General features: G+C 45.3%; 2 protein-coding genes across 3 annotated transcripts in view; both read left to right on the top strand.

Moving 5' to 3' along the window:
* Positions 1 to 7,460, top strand: part of LOC308147282 (testis-expressed protein 2-like) — a 36,328-nt gene extending 28,868 nt beyond the window's left edge. The window contains exons 9-13 of one of the 2 annotated variants that reach the window (XM_080519389.1): positions 871 to 1,000; positions 2,697 to 2,804; positions 3,792 to 4,001; positions 5,263 to 5,383; positions 6,292 to 7,460. In XM_080519389.1, coding sequence (XP_080375515.1) covers positions 871 to 1,000; positions 2,697 to 2,804; positions 3,792 to 4,001; positions 5,263 to 5,383; positions 6,292 to 6,426 — 704 coding nt within the window. In that variant the 3' untranslated portion in view covers positions 6,427 to 7,460. Of the gene's footprint in view, positions 1 to 870; positions 1,001 to 2,690; positions 2,805 to 3,791; positions 4,002 to 5,262; positions 5,384 to 6,291 lie in introns of both variants that reach the window. The other variant, XM_080519388.1, reaches the window with a different exon arrangement.
* On the top strand, positions 7,072 to 19,842 carry ccdc40 (coiled-coil domain 40 molecular ruler complex subunit; the record flags this gene model as incomplete). The annotated part of the gene is made up of 18 exons (XM_080520902.1): positions 7,072 to 7,193; positions 7,564 to 7,681; positions 10,132 to 10,215; positions 10,324 to 10,543; positions 11,194 to 11,351; positions 11,436 to 11,558; positions 12,721 to 12,842; positions 12,920 to 13,163; positions 13,268 to 13,450; positions 13,918 to 14,163; positions 14,238 to 14,451; positions 14,532 to 14,701; positions 14,779 to 14,870; positions 14,945 to 15,065; positions 15,721 to 15,912; positions 16,007 to 16,165; positions 17,007 to 17,233; positions 19,821 to 19,842. 18 exons carry the CDS (start codon positions 7,072 to 7,074, stop codon positions 19,840 to 19,842), a joined length of 2,817 nt encoding a protein of 938 aa, XP_080377028.1.
* Positions 19,843 to 21,097: the final 1,255 nt, after the last annotated feature.

Raw genomic sequence — 21,097 nt, 5'->3', positions numbered from 1 at the left:
GAGTGCAATGGATCGATGAGCCTCTTTAGCTGCAGCGTCTCATCGTCCTCATGTCTCTTATTAACCTCCTGGACTCAGACCTGGTCTCACACCTGGTCTCAGACCTGGTCTGGGACCTGGTCTCAGACCTGGACTGAGACCTGGACTGAGACTCGACAGAACCACAGACTCGCACCATCTGAAGTTCTGATGCTAAATGGATCCAACACGCCCCCCTCTGTTCTGTCCTTTTAATATTCCATCTATTTTTTACTCTCCTTCTGTTCTTCCTGCTGCTGCACATTCTTTCTTCTTCTTCTTTTTTTTTTTTTTTTAAAGTCCTGCTCTCTCTCTTCTTCTAGGTTTTTGTCTCAAAGTCTCTGATCGTTCTTCCGTCTTCGTTCTGACTCGTCACGTCACCTGACGTCTGTGTGCATCGTTCCGCCGTTGCAAATGAGATTTTGTGATTGTCTGCGAGGACGTAGCTTCACCTGCCGACAGGAAGACCAGATTATAATCTGAACATAATCTGGTTCCATCTGTGCTCGCATGGTTTGTTCATTTCCTCCTGCGGTGCAACGCTTGGTGGGAAACTCTGTGTGTTTTAATCACGGAGTCTCTAATCTGGGTGTCTGAACGTACGACCCGCGGGCCAGAACCGAGTCCTTTGACCAGTTTTCGTGAAACTTTTTTTTTTAAAAACGACCGAGAGAAACAAAAGTTGGCTCGCGTGGACAAGAGACAAGAGTCCAACCAGGGTCGGTCAACTTCCCCAGCGTTCCGGTTTTAGTTGGGAGAGTCCTGGGCCTCGTTTGAGGAATCGGTGGGACGTCCCAGACAGAGTCTGTCCCCTCCATCTCACCCGGGGCTCGTTTTTGTCTTCTCCGCCAGGTCTGTGGTTCGACCTGGACGTCTCCTACAGCGGCTCCTTCCTCATGACCCTGGAGACCAAGATGAACCTGATCCGCCTGGGGAAGGAGGGCGAGAGCCTGGGCCGCGTGGGCGACTTCGGCAAAGACGGGTGAGACGGGCGGGGGTTCGGGGGATTCGGGAGTTTTTAAGTCTCACATTGTGTGTTTTTTTTCTTCTTCTGGATCCGGATCATAATCTGATTGTCTCTCCGTGTCCCGTCGTCTGTTGAACTCCATCACAGTCCGGAGTCGTTTCCTCCACTTCCTTTCATCTAACCTCGTCTTTCTTTTCTCCCCCTCTCGTTCGCCCTCCTGTTTTCCCTCTCTCTCTCTCTTGGACTGTGTCTTTCTCCGCCTGCTAATCGGATGCGTTCTGCCCTCGGTGAGTTCTGCTCGACTTTCCACACTGACGTCCTCCGTCCTGCTTCCATTTTCCACTCGGCCTCGTTAATAATTCACAGCCTTCCGTCCTGCGTCTCTTCATCTTCCTCGTTAATCTCCGCATTGGGAGCGTCTTCATTTGGGTGTGTGTCCCTACGGTGCGGACGTTCCCTCGGTCCTTCGCTCCCGGTGACCTTTGACCTGTGGATTCCTGGTTCACCACGCTGATGAAGAGACGTGTCAGTTGTTGTGATGGATCGAGCAAGCTAATTCTACTGTGGATACATGCTAATGCTACTGTGGCTACAGGCTAATGCTACTGTGGATACATGCTAATGCTACTGTGGATACATGCTAATGCTTACTGTGAATACAGGCTAATGCTACTGTGAATACATGCTAATTTTACTGTGGCTACAGGCTAATGCTACTGTGGATACATGCTAATGCTTACTGTGGATACAGGCTAATGCTACTGTGGATACAGGCTAATGCTTACTGTGAATACAGGCTAATGCTACTGTGGATACAGGCTAATGCTACTTTGGATACATGCTAATGCTACTGTGGATACATGCTAATGCTTACTGTGGATACATGCTAATTCTACTGTGGATACATGCTAATTCTACTGGGGATACATGCTAATGCTACTGTGGATACATGCTAATTCTACTGGGGATACATGCTAATGCTACTGTGGATACAGGCTAATGCTACTTTGGATACATGCTAATGCTACTGTGGATACATGCTAATGCTTACTGTGGATACATGCTAATGCTACTGTGGATACATGCTAATTCTACTGGGGATACATGCTAATGCTACTGTGGATACATGCTAATTCTACTGGGGATACATGCTAATGCTACTGTGGATACAGGCTAATGCTACTGCTACTTGCAATAGGTCGTCCTTCATGATGCCGACAGGATTAACGATTCCTCCAGTAAACAGGAGTTTGATGAAATGGCAGCAGAGCTGCTCGCCAGATGTTCCACATGCTAATGCTAACTGTGCGCTCGCTGGAAGCATCGAGGACGGTCGCTCTGCGGCTCGACACACATCCGTTTTAATCCCAGTCACATTTTTCTCTCAGGATTACTGAAGTTAATGTTAAATGACGCCTCTCTATGCCGCTGATGCTAATGCTAATGCTAATGCGACGCGGCCTGAATGGACCTACAGCGGAGGAAGGTGTTGATGACGACGACGAGCTCAGGATCCTGCGGGGCGTCGTCTCGGTTCTCCAGGAAGAACCCGGAGGGTTTTTTTTTTTTTTTTTAAAGCTGTTCTGGAGCGTCGAAGCTCGTCACATTTCATCCCGCTTTTAATTCGTCTCCACGCGTCTCTCGTTCGTCCGTCGCGGTTCCTCGGCTGCGCGCGTCACGTTAACCGCTGCCGTCCCCGTTCCAGACACAGGCCGCGGACGTACTGCCTGGCCGACAGCGACGAGGAGTCGTCCAGCGCCGGCTCGTCCGACGAGGACGACTCGTCCGACGTCGCCAACGACGCCGCCGGAGCTGAAGGGTGAGAGCAACTCGCTGGTTTCTCTCTCCGCAGGATTAGACAACATTTCAGTCGTTATGTTTACGTCGCCAGAAAATGGTAGAGTTCCACGTCTGATGCATTGAATTTCACTTAAAACAGATAATGAGCTTTTTATTTAAATTTTCTAATCAATTTTTTTTAAATAGATTAGGATGTTCTTATTTTTTTTAAATAATCATAAAAGAAATTAATAATTAATGTTCGAAATTGTAAAGACTTGTAAATTAAGTATGATTATGATGTGACTATTTTTTATTTTACTACGTATAATAAATAAATAATAAATAAATAAATAGAAGTAAAATAAAAAATCCCAATTTATAAATTCATAATAAATAAATAAATAAAAGACACATAAAAAAATCATAATTTATTATATTTAGTAAAATAAAAAATAGTCACATCATAATCATATTTAACTTCATTTACAAGTCTTTACAATTTCGAACATTTATTATTGATTAGTTTTATGATTTTTATTTTATTTTATTTTTATTATTATTATTATTATTATTATTATTTTTATGATTATTATTATAATACAGTAAAAAAAATTAAAACAATGACCAAAGTTTCTGGATTATAGAATAACTTTATTAATCCCAGAAGGAAATTCTTTAACGAATAGAAGTTAAATGTCAGATTATAAACTTATATCACAAACTCGGCAAACTCTTTTCCACGTCCTTCACGTTAACATGACCTTAAATGTTATTTTTATCCAACACAAATTACTTTGTGTTACGTAAACCAACAGCAAACTTCTTGTAGATTCCTACAATAACATTCTCCTAAATATAGAATAATAATATATAATTAATATATAAATATTAACCAGAAAAAAAAGTCAGATTATTTCATTAAATATTGATCCAATGTTACGTGGTTCGTCATGTCTTTTGCTGCAGTAATAATCCCGTAGTCTGGATTAATACGACCCCCCCTGTATGTGTAATGACGCTCCAGGTTGGTGGGCGGACACAAGCCCAGCAAGATCATGCGCTTCGTGGACAAGATCGCCAAGTCCAAGTACTTCCAGAAGGCCACGGAGACGGAGTTCATCAAGAAGAAGATGGAGGAGGTGTCCAACACGCCGCTGCTGCTCAGCGTGGAGCTGCAGCAGCTGCAGGGGACGCTGGCCGTCAACATCCCGCCGCCGCCCACCGACAGGATCTGGTGAGGCCGCCGCTCGCCCCCCCCCCCCCCCCCCCCCCCCCCCGCTGGGACCAACACACTGCTTCTCCTCAATCCCGCATTTCATTCAAAAGTAGTAAAATAGAAATGTACAGTGCAGTATTTACAATGCACAAAGAAAAAGCTTCATTTTCATGTTTGCTCAAATCAAATATCCGACATCTCTTATTACTTATATTCAAATCTAATTTTCATGCTTTTTTTTTAATGTGTTTCTTGAATTCTTGGAGACTTCCTCTCTTTTACTTCTTCCTGAAGCTCATTCCATAAACGAATTAGTTATTATTATCACATAATCCCACAGTTTTTATTAAGAGATCGTCTGTTTCAAACATCTTAAGAAGAATTCTGAATAATTAAGGCCTCATGAGCCTCATTTGTGATCAACTTCACTTTAATACTGATCAAAAGGGTTCAACGTGAGACTTTAGTGAAATATGTGGCGTGTGTTTACTGCCCCCTGGTGGTGGGAGTGTGTGTTGCTCATCTTTAACCCATAAACCTTTTATTATTCATCAAAATTCTCTTTTAAATTACAGCTTTTTTCGTCCTGGTTTAACTGAAGGATACTTTAGTTGGTTTCTTTTTAACAATATACATTTTGGATTTGATTTAGGTTATAGAGACACACCAATCCTTTGTTTATTGAAAATAAACTTCTTAAAGTTAAGGACCTTGTCGACTGAAACATTTTGATTATTATGTGGAAAGCAAAACAAATGTTCAAAGTGATTTTGTCGCACAAACCGTTTCGCCAGAGGAGAAAATATAATTTCCAGAACATCGTTGAAACAGAAATGTCCGTCTGTTTATGGAATAAAACTGTGGAACTCTATAAGTGTGGAATTTAAATGTTGTTCAAGTGTTTACAAATTTAAGAAAATGTACAAAGAGAAAATTCTGATCCAATCGATTTGATTTTGTTGTAAAGTTGCTAATAGGAACAGAAAACACAAGATTAATCTTCTCTCTGTTCCTTTTTGTTCATGTATGGATGACAAATATATATATATATATATAGTGAAATGGCATGACATAACATGAACGAATAAATAAATAAATACGTTTGATTTAAAATCACTTTAAAAGATGACCGGACTGTAAAACTTCAGATAAAGTCGATTAAATCCCCTTAAGGTGTTGTAATAAGTTACTCCACCTGAACAGATTACATTGAGCCCACACGGGAGCGTTACACTGTGTAACCCATGATTTTTTTTGTTTTTTTTTCCCGGGGACGCAGGTACGGCTTCAGGACGCCGCCTCACCTGGAGCTGAAGGCTCGGCCCAAGCTGGGCGAGCGGGAGGTGACGCTGGCTCACGTCACCGACTGGATCGAGAAGAAGCTGGACCAGGAGTTCCAGGTACCTGGAACAGTTCTGGACTTGGTGCTTCGCCGGGTTCCACCGACGTCTTGTCGAGTTTGAAACGATCCCGGTTGAGCTTTTGAAAAAGAATCCTGAAACGTCCCGCCGTCGTCACAGTGGGGCCTATATCTCGGCAACCCCTGGGCCCACAGTGACCAAACTTCACATGTGGATACATCTCAGAGGGGGAAGGGATACTATGGTGACCTTGACCTAATTTGCATATTAAGTAGGTCACAGGGTCACGAAGTGCTTAAAAACACATTTTGGGCTCTGGAGGCCTAGGTTTTTGAGCTAGGGCTCTGAAATTTTATACACACATGATACACACTCCAGGGATAACCTCCAGTACGCCAAGTGACCTGACCTTGACCTTGACCTTGAAGATTGGTAGGGTCTGAAGTTTGCTCGTCATGGTTGCACAATACATGTATTTTCATATAAACATTTCTCCTCATTTCTCAGCAGTTCCTGGGCCCACAGTCACCAAACTTCACACATGGACACTCCACCTGGGGAGAAGGGGCACCATGGTGACCATGACCTCATTTGCATATCAGGTCACAGGGTCACTAAGTGCATAAAAAACACCTTTTGGGCTCTGGAGACGTATTTTGACATAGCTTATGAAGAAGACCTTTCAGATTCTACATAATTATCTACTAGGACCCATGGAACACCCTCTAGTGTACCAAGTGTGCTGCCTTAGAGCTGGCTTTGTGAGAAAATATAAAGCCCTCCGGCGGGGGATTAGCCGAGCAACGGCCTTCTTGTTATGTATTATTCTCGTATTTATTTCTTAATGTGTTGTTTCTATAGCTTTGTTGTAAAGCACTTTGGATCCCACTGGGTGATTGTAAAGGGCTACAGAAGTAAAGTTTGAATTGAATTCTCTCGTCTTCCAGAAAATCCTGGTCATGCCAAACATGGACGACGTCTACCTGGGCGTCATGCACTCGGCCCTGGACCCCCGCCTGGCCGCCGGGCCGCCGGGGGACCCGGAGCCGCCGCCGCCGCCGCCGCCGCCGGAGGGCGACTGAAGATTTGTTTACAGTATTCTCCTGGAGAGGAAGTGTGGAACTGGGACGTCGGAGCCAAAAGCCTTCAGAGTCGTTTGACGCGTCGACGCTTAAAAGACAAAAAAAAAAAAAAACCTGCTGCTCGGTCATGAAGTATTTATCGCAAGTGATTTTTTTTTTTTTTTTTTTTTTTGTACCCGGGAAGAACTTCCTGTTGAGGAGCCGACGGGGGGAAGGGACCGGGTGGCGGAGACGTCCCCGTCCAGCACCGGGACGCGAGACGTGAGACGCGTTTCATCGTGGGTCAGACTCCATGTTTGAAGTCGGTGAGAGGAGATCCAGATGGTCACTGGCAGTATTCACACCATCAACCCCTCTTCCACCAACCCCCCCCCCACCCCCCCTTTTTTTATTTTATTTTGTGCCATCAGTGCCGGTATCCATAGAAACGATATCGACCAGCGCGTAAAATCCCTCACTGATTCCGTACACGAACACAAATAAGTGCAATGATAGAAATGCTACTTTAGCCTTGCCGAGATGTAAAGAAAAAATGGGCTGAATGTACGGTTTTTTTGTTTTCGTTTTGATCTTTTGTTAAGCAGTTGTGACCCGGTTCTGTTCCCGGGCGATGCAGCCGATTGCACAAAGTGGAAGGTTTTCCCGATGTTTAGAAACACTACGTGGCCTCAAAAAGGACGAGGCGCCTCGGCGAGGTCGCGGTACGACCGGCTGACGAGGGACGTCGATCCTCCGACCGAAGCCGGGGCCGCGCTGCCGCTTTCGAGGTACTCGCCCTCCTGAAGCGGCGACGGGCGACGCCGCTAGCCGTTTACACGAGCGCCCGCCTGGCGGCGTGGATGAAGGGTTGTGGGGGTTTTTTTTTTTGTTTGTTTGTTTTTTTTTGCTATCAATAAAATGAAGAGAGATTTTCTTTGAGGATGAATGAAGATCACGATTTATATCTGTGAATTAATACAAGTTTTTTAAAGATTTACATGTAATTTTATGGCCAAATTCAGTGATTACGTGTACCTGCCTTATTTATAGTGCGAAATAAAGCCGTCACTGAAAGACTCCTGGGTTTGTTTTGTTGGTGATCGTGACTCCTGTGGGAGAATTGTTTAATCTGTGTTTAGAAATGTCGACTCGGTGCAGAATCCAGATGAAGAAGATCTTGAATTCTTCTGCTGCGTCTCATCATTTTGATCAGACGAGATCTGGAACCCTCGACTGGATGAAGAAACGTGATTGTTTTCTCCCAACGTTCTCTCAGGTAAACAACCACCGTACAGGATTAATGTGTTCAACTTCAAAATGTGAGAAATTGTGCTCATAAAACTTTTCTTAACTTGTTTTTTCAAGTACATATTTTTGTAGATATCACATTATAGATGAAGTAATGCAGTAATTCAAAGAAATTACATTTTTTTTAATCCATTATCACGTGTGATCTTGTTCAGTTTTGCATATTTAACACAATTATTGTATAAAAGCGGGCAGAACAGGGTTAATCTTTACTGAGAAACATTGCAAAATGTAAAAATCTACGCGTGTATCGCTTTAACGGGGCTGTGACGTCACACCGCAGCGAGCGTCTGTCCATTTTATTTAATTTCTACGCAGTTAAAAGAAAAGATACATTTAAAAAATGCGAGACAGAAAAAAAAAGTCTCGCGAGAACTGCGCACCCTCCTCAAACCGGATGTTGATGGTTACCTAGCAACGCGAGTCCCCAGGCCGTCATACAGCGTAACGGAGAATTTCTTTTTTTTTTTTAAAAAGGTCAGTTTATCTTTATTCTTTTTGATCTTTTTTTCTTTTCTGGCTGAAAACATTAAATGTTTGCTTGTTATTAATCACCAAATGTGAGCTTCCGGTAACGTTTCCCGTTAAAACCTCCGATGTTTTCTTCCCTGGATTATTAAGAATGACCGCAGTTTTTTTTAATAAAATGTAAAAAAATAAAAAAGGTTCTGCTTGGTTCCAGGTGTGATGGATGGATCAGGACTGGAGGAGGAGACGGAGGAGGATGGTGGAGGAGGTGAAGGAGGAGCAGCTGCTCCGCAGGTAAGAAGAATAAAACAACATTTTCTACTGAAGGAGGCAGAAAATGATTTTCCACTTTTCCTCTAATATTCCTGAAAAGAGCAGGATTGACTGTTTTGACTCGCGTTCAGTCAAAACGACTGGAGATTAGAGATTATAGATTAGATTTACAATGGAAACCGTCACGGCTGCTGTTAAAGCTCGATGTGTTTTCTATGTTATTAAAGGAAGATTCAGTGGACGAGCAGCCTCCTGCTGACCTCAGTGTTCTGACTGGATCCTCTCCTGAAGTCACTGGTAAATACATAGATTAATTAATGAATTATTAATAAATTAACAACGTGTGATTAGTTTGTCCCCACTGGTTTAACCAACTTTATTTAAATCACTTTGAAAATCTGTTCATCTTGTGTTTTAGTGCAAGAAAATGTGGTGGAAATTTCAAACCCGTCAGAAAACATGGAGGATCGGGAGTCAGAGCCTGAGGAAGAGGAGGAGGAGGAGGAAGATGAGGAGGAGGAAGATGAGGAGGATGAAGAGGACTTGCTCGTTCTGGACCCTCAACATGTCTGATGAGTATTTTTTGCCTTTTAGCAGTGAAAAGATTCTCTGTTTGCAGCTGAGTCTCAATAAAGTTTAAACACTTTTGAAGTTAATAGTTTTATTTCTTAAACTTTGACGTTTGGTTAAAAAAAAAAAAGAAAAAAAAAAGGGAAACATCACATGAAATCATCATCCTGCGTTTTTAAATCATGATTTATGATCTCGACTTGCTCAAAACTATGGACATTTATTTCCTACACATTATTTTATTGTTGGTTTTGAATTGGTTGTATTATGGTGGCGGATTCACACGAGCTTGTGACTTTTGATTTGAACAAAGGAAGAATTAAAATTAGGTGAAACAAAGGAAAACAAAAACAAAATAAAAGTAAATAAAAAAAAAAAAGCCAATTTCAATATAACACACATTTGACATGTTTGAAAAAGGGACAGGAAGAAGTTTATAGGCTTGTCAAGTCCAAGCAACATTCTTCACCATTGACAAGTGAAAAATAAAAAAAATAAAAAACTAAACAGGAAGTACAAAAACAAAAAACTCCAATCGAGCTATTTGTGAAAACAGAATAAATCCAAAACACACAAAAAAAGAAGATTTAAGAGATTTACAAGTTTCTTCATTTCTATTTTTTTCAACGATGTATCTTTTGTAATTTTTTAAAATTGCGTTATATTCATACTCTGTTTAATCTTGTCGCCCACCCCCCCCCCCCCCCCCCCCCCACTATGTGTGTGAGCAGTTTTTATATATTTACAGGTTGCAGTTTATTTATTACTTCATACATTATTTGTGTCGTCTTTAATTCTACCAGATCCCCAAACTTTAAGGTGTGTAATTTTTAAAACCAGTGTGTTGGTGCGTTCACGACATCCTACATTAGTTACTATATAAACCGCTCTTTTTAATATAATAGAATATACGGCGCTCTCTTCATTTATTTCTTTATTTAGCGTTTTCCCAACAGTGTAAGTTTGTTTTTTATCTAAAATGTCATGATCGTTTATTCAAAATCAAAGCAAGTTTTTAGTTTAGTCATTTCATAAAATCTGCTTAAATGCGAGTTTGGTTTTTAACTTGACGACGTCTAACTTTGCGCCGCTTCGTTCCGCCGCCAGCCGCTGGTCAGGAAGCGACGAGCCGCCGTCATCAAGGTCCTCCGGGCGCAAGGAGAGACGCTGGACGCGGCGCTGAAGGAAAAGGTCTCGGGCGTTTCCACCAAAAACAAATAATACTAAATACGACAACGTGCCAGGTGAGAGCGACGGCCGGTTGGTGATCCCTCTCCGTCGCCCCCCTCTGGCCGACAGCTGGAACTGCTGAAGGCGGAAGAGCGCAGCAGGGAGGAGACCTCCTGCCAGATGTTCAGGAAGCAGGAGCAGCTGGCCGGACGGAGGCAGAGGCTGACGGAGGAGCAGGAGGCGACGGAGAGCGCCCAGAGCAGACACCGTCGGGCCCGGGAGCGGCTGGAGGAGACGGCCGGCCACCATGAACGCACCGGCAGAGAGCACGGCGACGCCGAGAGCAGCGGTGAGGCAACGACTTCCTCTCTCGCGCAATTCTTTTATCCACCAGGAGAGGGAGCCGCTGGGCCAAGTCAGCTTACCGGTCGTGTTATCCGGAGTTTCCACACTTTCACACAACATTTTATTCAAAGTTTATTTCTTCTCCTGGATTTTCCCTCCATTAGAATATCGGATCCTCGTAGGAGCTGCATTCAGAATCTGCTGTGTCTGTGTGAGCTGGACTGGCTCCGCCCCCCCACACACACACGCCCGTCGATGGGAAGGGGAAGGAAGTGCTTCCTCTCGTGGTGCCATGTGCCAGAGCAGAGCTTCCTGATTGTGGGAGGAGTCAAAGGGGGAGGAGCCTACCTTGATCGTGATTGGCTGAACCCCCCGATGACACTATATAGGGATTGATTTCTGATTGGCTGAAAACTGAAACAAGCCAGGGAAGGTGGGGTGGGGGGGTGGGGGTGGGGGGGGTGTCGTTCCAGATAGGGGGACAGTTAGTACTGCTGGAAAATCTTTTAGAAAGCAGCTCACTACTGCCACCCAGTGAACAACAGTGGCATCAAAGTAATCAAAGAATCAAAGAATCTGAATCAAAGTAGCCGAACGAAACTGAACGTCAGTCTTCCTTCCCTTCCCGACTCCTCCACGTTTTTTTCCCCCCAGTTTCCCGCCTCCAGGCGTCCCTGGATCAGCTCACGCAGCATCTCCTGTCCACGCAAGAAGTCAGCGAGGACCTGAGCTCCAAAGTGAGAACTCTGCACGGCGTGACGCGGCTGGCGGCCGGCAGGAGGACGCAGGCCGGGCGGGAGAAGCTGGAGCAGGTGGGGTTCAAAGCGAGGAGCCGAACGGCTGGTATGGCACGGGAGCGCCGGTGGTCGACCTGAACCCGTTGTTCTGGTCGTCAGGATTACTTTGTGGAGCGTCTCACCGTGGAGCTGCAGAGGCTGACGGAGCAGAGCAGCCGGCTGGAGGCTCACATCAGGGCGGAGTCGGAGGAGACGGAGGCCGTCAAAGAGAGTCTGTCCGAGGTACGTTTCGTCGCTTTCAACTTGACCTGCAGCCACGTGCGCCTCTTTGGCGCCTCCCCGTGGCTGCCTGGAGCTTTAAATACAAATATTTTTTTATTCATTTCATTTTCAGGAGGAGTCTCACCCCCGGCTCAGAAGGATAAAAAAACAAAGCTTACATTTTTTTTATAGATAAATTGTGATATTTACTGAAAATTGAATCTTAATTATAATTATTATGACCATTTTTTCGACACGCATCTTCTCCCGCAATCCTTATCCGATTTTGACCGTTCAAAGACCGAAACGTGCGGCTTCCTCAGGACATGGTGGTTTTGTTCTAACTAATTGGAATCTAGTGAGCTTTTTGAGATATTTTGAATTTTGTGTGAATATTTTCACTTTGATCTTCGAAAGGTCAAAGCTTTCATATATAATAGTATTTTTTAATACAGAAAGAAAATTGTAATATATAAATATTAAATATTGGAGAAGGGAAAGGATTTTATACATTTTCTTCTTCCTAACCCTTCTCAGGCATGCTAATAAGATATATGAGTTATGTGTGTGTCTCTGTGTGTGTGTGTGTGTATAGGTATGCACGAATGTGTGTTGATATGTGTGGGTCTAATTAAACATCTATCTTATATTCTTTTTTATAAGATATTATTGATTAACATCAAATAATATATATGTTTTTGGGACGTGCATATGAACATTTGAAAATGTATGTGATTGCACAAAATGCCTGAAATGGAAAAAAAAAGTCAGTTATAAATAGTTAAATAATAGAAAACAATACTAGAAAAAAAATAAAGAGAGTTAGAATAGATCTGTTGGTTTTTTTTTCTTTTCTCTGTTAAAAGCACCTACGTAGAAATGACTGTTGTATTTGGTGCTATATAAATAAAGTTGAATTGAATAGAGTTGAAACAGTAAGAAAATTGAGAAAACAGCTTAAATCTCAAGGTAATTATCAAAATCACAATCAAAGATAGATAAAATGTTTAAATGAGCTACAAGAAAGTAAAATAGGACAAAAAATGTGGGGAAAAAAGAAAAGAGTACAAGATCCAAAAAAGTCCCTCCTGTTCTATTCAGCATTGCTCTTCTATTGGGAAATATACGGTACATCACATATCTACTGTATTCTTACTGCTGGGCCGCTTGTGTCCTGGTGCAGGTGGACATGAACCTGGAGGTGCTGATGATGACGCAGAAACAGCTGACTCAGCAGTGGAGCGGCAGCCTGCTGGCCCTGAGGAGACAGGACGAGGCGTTCGGCAGCGTGCAGGACGCCGTCGGGTGAGAACGGGGACGGACGGACGTCTGCGTTCGAAGACGTCCCGGTCCTCCTCACACCGTCTCGCTCTCACACACAGCGACGTCCGGCACAAGCAGGTTCTGGTGCAACGGGAGATCGAAGGCTACAGGAAGTCCGTAAGTGAGGAAGAGGAGACGAACGAGACGCTGACGACGCAGCTGAGGAGGTGCGAGCTGGACGGCGGCGCCTCCAGGAAGCTGATCGCCCAGAAGGAGAACCAGAGGGAGGCTCTGCTGAGCGTCTACCGGACCTTGGTCTGCACGCTGAAGGACACCGAGCTCGTCCAGGACGCAGTCTCAGAGGTGGACGTCCTGAAGCCCCACGCTCATCATCGTCGTCCTCCTCATGCTCTTCCTCGTGCTCCTGCAGGTCCACCCCGGTGACGCCCGGTTTGTTTTCTCGGCAGGAAGCCAGACGCCTTCGGTCTGAGCTGGGCGCCCAGAGGAAGCAGACGGAGAAGAACACGGCCGCCCGGCTGGAGCGGGAGGACGGGATCGTGACCCACCTGCAGCAGAAGCTCGGCCACACCAACGCCGCCAAGTTCTCCGAACGGCTCTCCGGCAGGACGGCGGCGCTCCGGAAGGACAAGGTCAGGACCGTCCCCGGAGGTCCGGCGAGGTCGAGGTGGTCGCGGCGTTCTGAACATCTGGATCGACGATCCCACACGAACATGAACGCTTTCATCTTTTCTTCGCTGACGGAGCTTCTCATGAGCACAACTTCAGTGTTCTAGAACGTTGTAAAAGAAACCGGAGCCGTCGAGCTCCGCGAGACCGATTTTCCGCAGTAACGTTAAAAAAAACTGCCACTTCACTCACGGCACGTTGTCGACTTTTACAGCCGACGTCCATCCGGTCGTTTTAGTTTCTGATCATGTTTTTGTTGTCCCAGGATTCTACCATGTTTAGGTCTATAGTTTGGCCTTAGGTATCTGTCCAGGATGGGTTTTGACCACACAATTAATATGAATCTCTATCTTGAACGAAAACACATGAAACCGAACAGACACAGTTATCGTCGTGCTCCTCTTCCTCCTCTCCTCTCCCTCGCCTCCAGAGACGTCAGCTCGTCCAGAAGGAGAACGAGCTGCTGGCGGAGCGACTGGCGATCCAGCAGGCGGAGCAGCGAGTGTCGGGCCTGGCCTTCGCCCTGGAGGCTCTGGAGGAGCAGATCGCCAAGCAGACCACGGCGCTGACCCTCAGTCAGAACCAGACATCTTCCCTGAACAGCCTCATCAAGCAGAACCAGGCGACCATCGCCAACTGCAACAACAGGATCGGTCAGATCGTGGCCAACACCGGGGTGAGACGACGGGGGGACACGACGGGGGGGACACGACGAGTCCGACCGACTGACCGAGAGACGTCTGCTTTCAGGAGGAAGACCTGAGTCCCATGCACATCAAGATCCACGGCATCGTGGCTCAAAGTGATGAGCTGGCGGCGGCCATCAAGGCGTCCAAGCAGCGGTGGCTGAAGCAGCAGGACGTCCTGGTGGGACTGAGCCAGAAGCTGGAGGTCACCAGGAGGGGCGTCCGCCGCCTGCAGACCGAGGCCACCGTCCTGCAGCAGAGGGAGATCAGGCTGGACGGTAAACGTCGCACGGAGGCGGAGCCTGTTCACGTCTTTTTCGTGAATCACACGAACCCCGAACCTCTCGATCCCGTCAAGGTTGGTGCGAATCGCAGCAGCAGGAGGCGGCCGCCATTGGGGCGAGCGAAGGCGTCCTGCACAGAGACCGGACGAAGCTCTGCTCCCTCCTCAGTAAGAACCAGCAGCTCGACCAGGCGCTGCAGCAGGACAGCGCCCTGATGGAGACCGACTTCGTCCACCGGCTCAAGGTGTCGCATGCCGGCTTCAATGCTTCCGCTTGGTTTAGTAGTTTAAAACGTATTCATTTGATGACGACTGTGGGCAGGAGGCCGAGCGCGAGTCCATTGAGCTGCAGGGCAAACATGAGAAGATGCAGGAGGACAAAGATCTGCTGGTCCACAGCCTGCTGGAGGCGGAGTGAGTCATCCTCTCCACTGATTCCCTCGCCGTGGTCCGTCAACTCACACCACTGGTTGTGTGTTGGCCTGCAGGCAGCAGGTGATGCTGTGGGAGAGGAAGACTCAGCTGATGAAGGAGACTCAAGCCACTTTGAACACGGAGTGGGGGAAAGAGGAGAGGCAGAAGATGAAGGCTGAAGTACACCACAAGGAGGTGAACGCCATGTGTCTTGTCCTCCTTGTAGTCAGGAGCTGCGAGGGGGGAAGCAAGAAGGAGGTAGAAGCCCGTAGAAACTATGATAGATGTTCACTATTTGTATTATTTAGGAAGGTCAAACACGGAGAATATTCTTTGGTTTGTTGACAGATTCTGACGGATCCATCAGAATCCGTCAGAATCTGTCACAATCCATCTGAATTCATCAGAATCCGTCAGAATCTGTCGGAATCAGTCGGAATCCGTCAGAATCCATCAGAATCTCTTGGAATCAGTCAGAATCTTTCAGAATCTGTCAGAATCTGTCAGAATTAGTCTGAATTCGTCAGAATCTGTCAGAATCAGTCAGAATCCGTCAGAATCTGTTAGAATCTGTCAGAATCTGTTGGAATCAGTCGGAATCCATCAGAATTTTTCAGAATCAGTCAGAATCCGACAGAATCCGTTACAATCCGTTTTTGGTGGGGATCATGTCCCCCGTTAGCTCCCTGATGAATTCCACCACCATTTCCGTAAACACACAGTCGTCACCATCAGAGCGGTAGACGACCCTTGGCCCTGTGACGGCCTGACGTCCTGCACCGTGCCTCCCCTCCACGAATCGGGATTGAAATTGGATGGGTGGATGTCTGTGGTTTTCCACTCTGTGCAGGTGCAACTGGGCCGTCTGCTGAAGCAGCAGGGGAGGCTGCTGAAGGAGGGCGACGTCGCCGTCGACAAGTGGGTGAACCATTTGCAGCGCGGCAGCCGCGGACCTCGAGCTCCGCCGGGGAAAAAGCTCACCAAGGGGCCGCTGGTCCTCACCATGCGGGGCCTGCAGCGCCAGATCAAGGACACGTACAAGGTGGGGATGGGGGGGCTGCATCTCAGGGCCTGCAGGCAGCAGCCTGGAGAACTTACGTGTATGTATGTGTGTGTGTGTGTGTGTGTGTTTCCAGTGTGTGGCAGACTGTAATCAGGTGATGAAGGAGCTGCAGCAGAATCAGGAGGAACTGAGCGACAGGATCAAGCAGCACCGGCAGCAGATGAAGGAACTGCATGAAAACGACGACACGCTGAACTTTGACCTCGTTAATCTGCAGGACAGCAAGGACATGGTGAGACACACACACACACACACACACACACACACACACACACACACACACACACACACACACACACACACACACACTGGCCAGTAAAAACACACCTTGCACACAGAGAGTTGCTCAGAAGGGAAATATGCACCTGCAGCTTGGTGACATTCTGTTGTGCAGTGAGAAGGAAGGAGGGCGAGGCAGGAATGTTTCCCCCGGCTTGTTTCCTCGCTCGGTTTAACCTGAGAGTTTCCATCGGTCCTCCGGGAAACTCGCGTGCTTCTTTGTTGGCCCGCCGCCCGGGTTCTTCACAGGGTCATGATCGGTCCAGTTAGGCTGAACTGTGGTGGAATTGAGGCGTTAATCGTGTGGAACAGTTCCGGGGAGCTCCAGGTGGGAAACATGACTCTTCCTGGAAACCATTTCCCCTTTTTGTTTTTTTACCTACTTGACAGTGCAAAGAGGCACAAGTCTTCAACCCAATGTCTTTTTGCAAAACCTGAGCGAGTTCCAAAACGTTCCTGAAGCAGCCGTGGCTCGGTTGGTAGAGTGAAGTCTCTCCATCGCGGTTGCAGGTTCAATTCCCCCTCTTTTACCTCCAATTCTCATGTAAAATATCTACTAAACTGTTTTTTATGATGCAACACGACTGAACTTCATCCAGGTCTTGGCTGAAATCTGCGAAGTTCTGACACTCATCTTGACTAAAGACTTTTTTTAAAGTCTGTTTTTGGACAGCAGTCTGTTTTTTCGGTAGCAGTAACGGAGCTTCCGACTCGTCTTCCCCGCACTTTGTTTAACGCCACCGATTGCCGGAGGAACCTGAACCTGAACCTGAACCCTGCGGTTTCCCTTCCAGAACCTGGCCCGCCTGCTGGCCCTGCAGGCCCGGAGGAAGCGGCTGCAGAGCGTGCGCGCCGGCGGCTACCAGGCCTCCGCCACCAGCCAGTCGGTGGCGGCCGGCCTGCAGAGCACGACGGAGCGTCTGCACGGCCTCGGCAGCGTCCTGCACCGGGTCTGCGACGAGTTCCCACAACACCAGGGGGCGCTGCGCAGGCTGTCGCAGGCCCTCGCTGCTCACACCGAGTCCCAGAGGGAGGAGGAGGGGGGAGGGGGAGGAGGGGGAGGGGGAGGAGTCTAAGCACAGGGAAGAAAAAAAAAACCATCAGACAAGCATCTCATTCCAAAATTTACTTCCGTGTTGGCGTTCAGAAATATTTAATTTATAAAATCAAACCAGCAGCAAATATTGACAAAAATCTGCAGGAGATGTTTAGTTTTTTTTTGTGTGTTGTTCTGTTTCTACTTAAAGAGATTCCCCGTCAAGCTGCTCATTTCCGGCTGCTGCTGATTCCAATGAAAATAAATCCCGCAACCCGGAAATCCTCATTTAAATGATAATAAACAATCCCTTTTATAAGATCGCCAGGTCATTAAAACCAAGAGTCCACGGCGGGATCAGATGTTTGAAATCAGCCCTTTGACTTAAACCTTGGAAAATGTGTTCTGTGTTCTGATCGTGTCGAGTGTGTGTACTCATAAATACTCTCGTCATAAATCATAAATACTCTCGTCATAAATCATAAATACTCTGTCTTTCAATAAGTTAAAAAACAAAACAAAGAAAGTCGGAAGCAGAAGTTCAGGAAGGAAAATTAACGTCCCTCAGTAAAACACTGGATTATCCAGTAAAATCCACGTTAATCGCACAGATTAACACTTCATTTTCACTGCAGAAGTAAATAATAAATTATGAAGTATCCCAATACTGTGAGGCCGGTGGTTTTCAGCGGTAATTTGATTACTTTCCTACTTTATCCCTCTGTTCTGCTCCCAGGAATTAACCTCCTCCCAAACAAACAAACAAAAAAAAACTCAAATATTCAGACCAAACTGTTCCTGTTTAGGAGTTCAGCCTCAATAAAGACAAACTTTCCTTTTAAAGAACGTGTCAGTGAGTCACAGGAACGAGGAACCAGCCGCTGACATATAGTGTCGCTGAGCCGGATCCTGATTTCACGTCGTCGCCATGTGAGGGTTCCCGGGGAGAACCGACGCCGCGCTCAGCCGTGCAGGCAGGACGGTTTTCCCCACCTCTTTCTCAAATATCTGAGTGTCATGTTTTTTTTGGGTTATTTTAAAATAGATTCCTCCTCGAAAGAAATCACCCACAGTCACAGAGCATCAACTCATTTTCTACACTTCGGTCCTGCTGGGCTGTGTTTCTCCGTCGATTATTCCTGCGGCTGTTTTCACACGTCGATAATTAAAAAGAGAGAAATTCTTCTTGATGGGACGTGAGCCGTTACTGTTAATGATTCTTAATCCTCTTCTGCTAGCGTGCATATTTAACTATTAAGCAAAAAGATCTGGTGAAACTGAGAGAAAGTTAAATCATAACTGTATCGCCACGCACGCACACGCACACACACACACACACACAAAGACACCACAACTTTTTCAAGTAAAAAAAAAACGCAAAACTGTCGTTGCATCTTGAGAGTTTATTTACACAACAACGGAGCTCAGAGTCACTGAAAACACAACTTTTTGAACCCCCCCTCCCCCCCACCCTCCCTCCATCGTTGGAGTTGAACGGCGAAGACCAGCAGTTCCACACATGCTCAGTAGAGACCATCAGAGCCAACTGTCCTCCAGAGTGTCACGACTCCCAGGCCATGTTCTCCTGGGACTTGCTACTTTTATTTTGACAGTCTCAATCCAACGATTGTTTTGCTGTCGGCGTGGAAACGGGCATGTCTTCAAAACGAACTGCGAAGCTTTTTGTGAATCGAAAACACAAAGATGGCGTTCTCACTGAGAGAATGTGAATTAAACTGATTTGTAGCTTTATTCCCTCCAAACATTTCTCTGCCGTTCCTTTTCTTTTGCCCGTTATTTAATCGTTGGTCATCGTCCACGTCGTTTCTCGTCTGTTTCCTGAGGTTATGTAATTAATCTCCGCGGGGAAAGTCCTGGTGGTGTTCTCCACCCCTCCTTGTTAAAGCGATATGACCCTCCGAGCTGTTGACTTAAGCTGATTTACTCCCTGCAGACTGGATCCTGTACTTTCTGTACTCTATATTTCCATATATGATATTCTGTTCGGGTCGGACGAGCTCGTTTGGTTTGGTTTGACGAAGCTGATCTGAGTTACTGACTGAAGCAGCCGACTGGCCGATTCTCCTCCTTCTGCATTCAGAGTAAGAATGTCAGACTGTGTTCATGAAGCACTTCTCGGAGGATGATTATTAAAGTTTGTCCGTGCGGTCTCGTTCACACATCCTCAGTACGTTGCACAGGAGCAGGAACCGGCTGACTGAAGCCATCTTCAATACGTCGCTGTTGTTGGAACGCCACCCTGAACACGGTTGGTCAAAACTCCTCAACACGTTGTCGCGTTCCATCTTGCTTGTGAGGAGATTCACTCTCCTCAACTCATCCCCACCAATACAGAACAGATCGATTCAGGAGATTTCGCAACGTGTGAGACTTGATCAAATCAGATTCTCCCTGAAATCTGGCAACGTTTTCTACTTCATAGAGATCTTATCGTCTTTTATCTTATCTTATCTTATCTTATCTTATCTTATCTTGTCTTATCTTGTCTTGTCTTGTCTTGTCTTGTCTTGTCTTGTCTTGTCTTGTCTTGTCTTGTCTTGTCTTGTCTTAGATACCTCAAACATTGTAGCTGAAAAACGATGACCAGACTTGTTGATTATCTTCTTTTTTTTTAATAATCTTATTTATTTAATTAAGTTTGTTTATCATTTTATTGAATTAAAAAAAAAAGTTTTGTTTTGTTTTATTTTATCTTGTTTTGTTTTGTTTTGTTTTGTTTTGTTTTGTTTTGTTTTATTTTATTTTATTTTATTTTATTTTATTTTATTTTATTTTATTTTATTTTATTTTATTTCATTTCATTTCATTTCATTTCATTTCATTTCATTTCATTTCATTTCATTTCATTTCATTTCATTTCATTTCATTTCACTTCACTTCACTTCACTTCACTTCACTTCACTTCACTTCACTTCACTTCACTTCACTTCACTTCACTTCACTTCACTTCACTTCACTTCACTTCACTTCACTTCACTTCACTTCACTTCACTTCACTTCACTTCACTTCACTTCACTTCACTTCACTTGTTTTCTTTTCTTTTCTTTTCTTTTGTGTGTCATATTAATTATTTTAACTTTTCAGACTTTTGATCGTCTTGTCCACTTCGTTGTTTGTGGTCTGAATGGCTGTGAGTGAATGGGTGGTTTTAACAGGGTGGGGGGGCCTCGCCCTCGGGAACAAGTTTGAGAAAATGACCACTGTGGAACATTGGAATGTTTTTTGATCCGTTTCTGTGGAAAAATCTATACAAATATTTGAAGAAGAAAAAAAAAAACCTACTCCGTGAGAGAAACTCAGACGTGGAGGTGCTGATCTGCATCAGCAAACTACGACATCACCGACGTGATGTTATTAGTCAGACGGTCAGAGGGTGTAGCAGGTCAGAGGGTGTAGCAGGTCAGAGGGTCAGAGGGTGTAGCAGTGTGCAGGGTGTTGGACGTCCTCCTCCTCAACGCAACACACCCTTTATTTTCCTCCTACCGACTCCAAGATGCATCTGCAGCATGCGTTTGAATTTTGATTTAATTTCATGTCTTCAAAAACATAAATAGTAAAACAATAAAAAAACAAACAAAAAACCGCTGGGTGAGATTGTGTGAAGTTTTACAGAAGTTCTAATCTGTTTCGCTCAGATTCTTTAATATATAAATACCACGTGACGGCGTTCATTATGTTGAGATGAGGGGAAAAACCTGGAAAGCTTTTAAATTATAACTGTTTACATAATATTTTAACAAGTGTTAATTATAGAGAATTTATAGAACGCTTGTTAGAATACTTGAAAATTGTCTAATTTGACTTCGTTGTAGTCTAACATTAAAACG

This window comes from Blennius ocellaris (assembly GCF_963422515.1).
Source record: "Blennius ocellaris genome assembly, chromosome: 3".
Classification (NCBI taxonomy): Eukaryota; Metazoa; Chordata; class Actinopteri; order Blenniiformes; family Blenniidae; genus Blennius; species Blennius ocellaris.
This window is presented reverse-complemented; position numbering and strand designations above follow the sequence as displayed.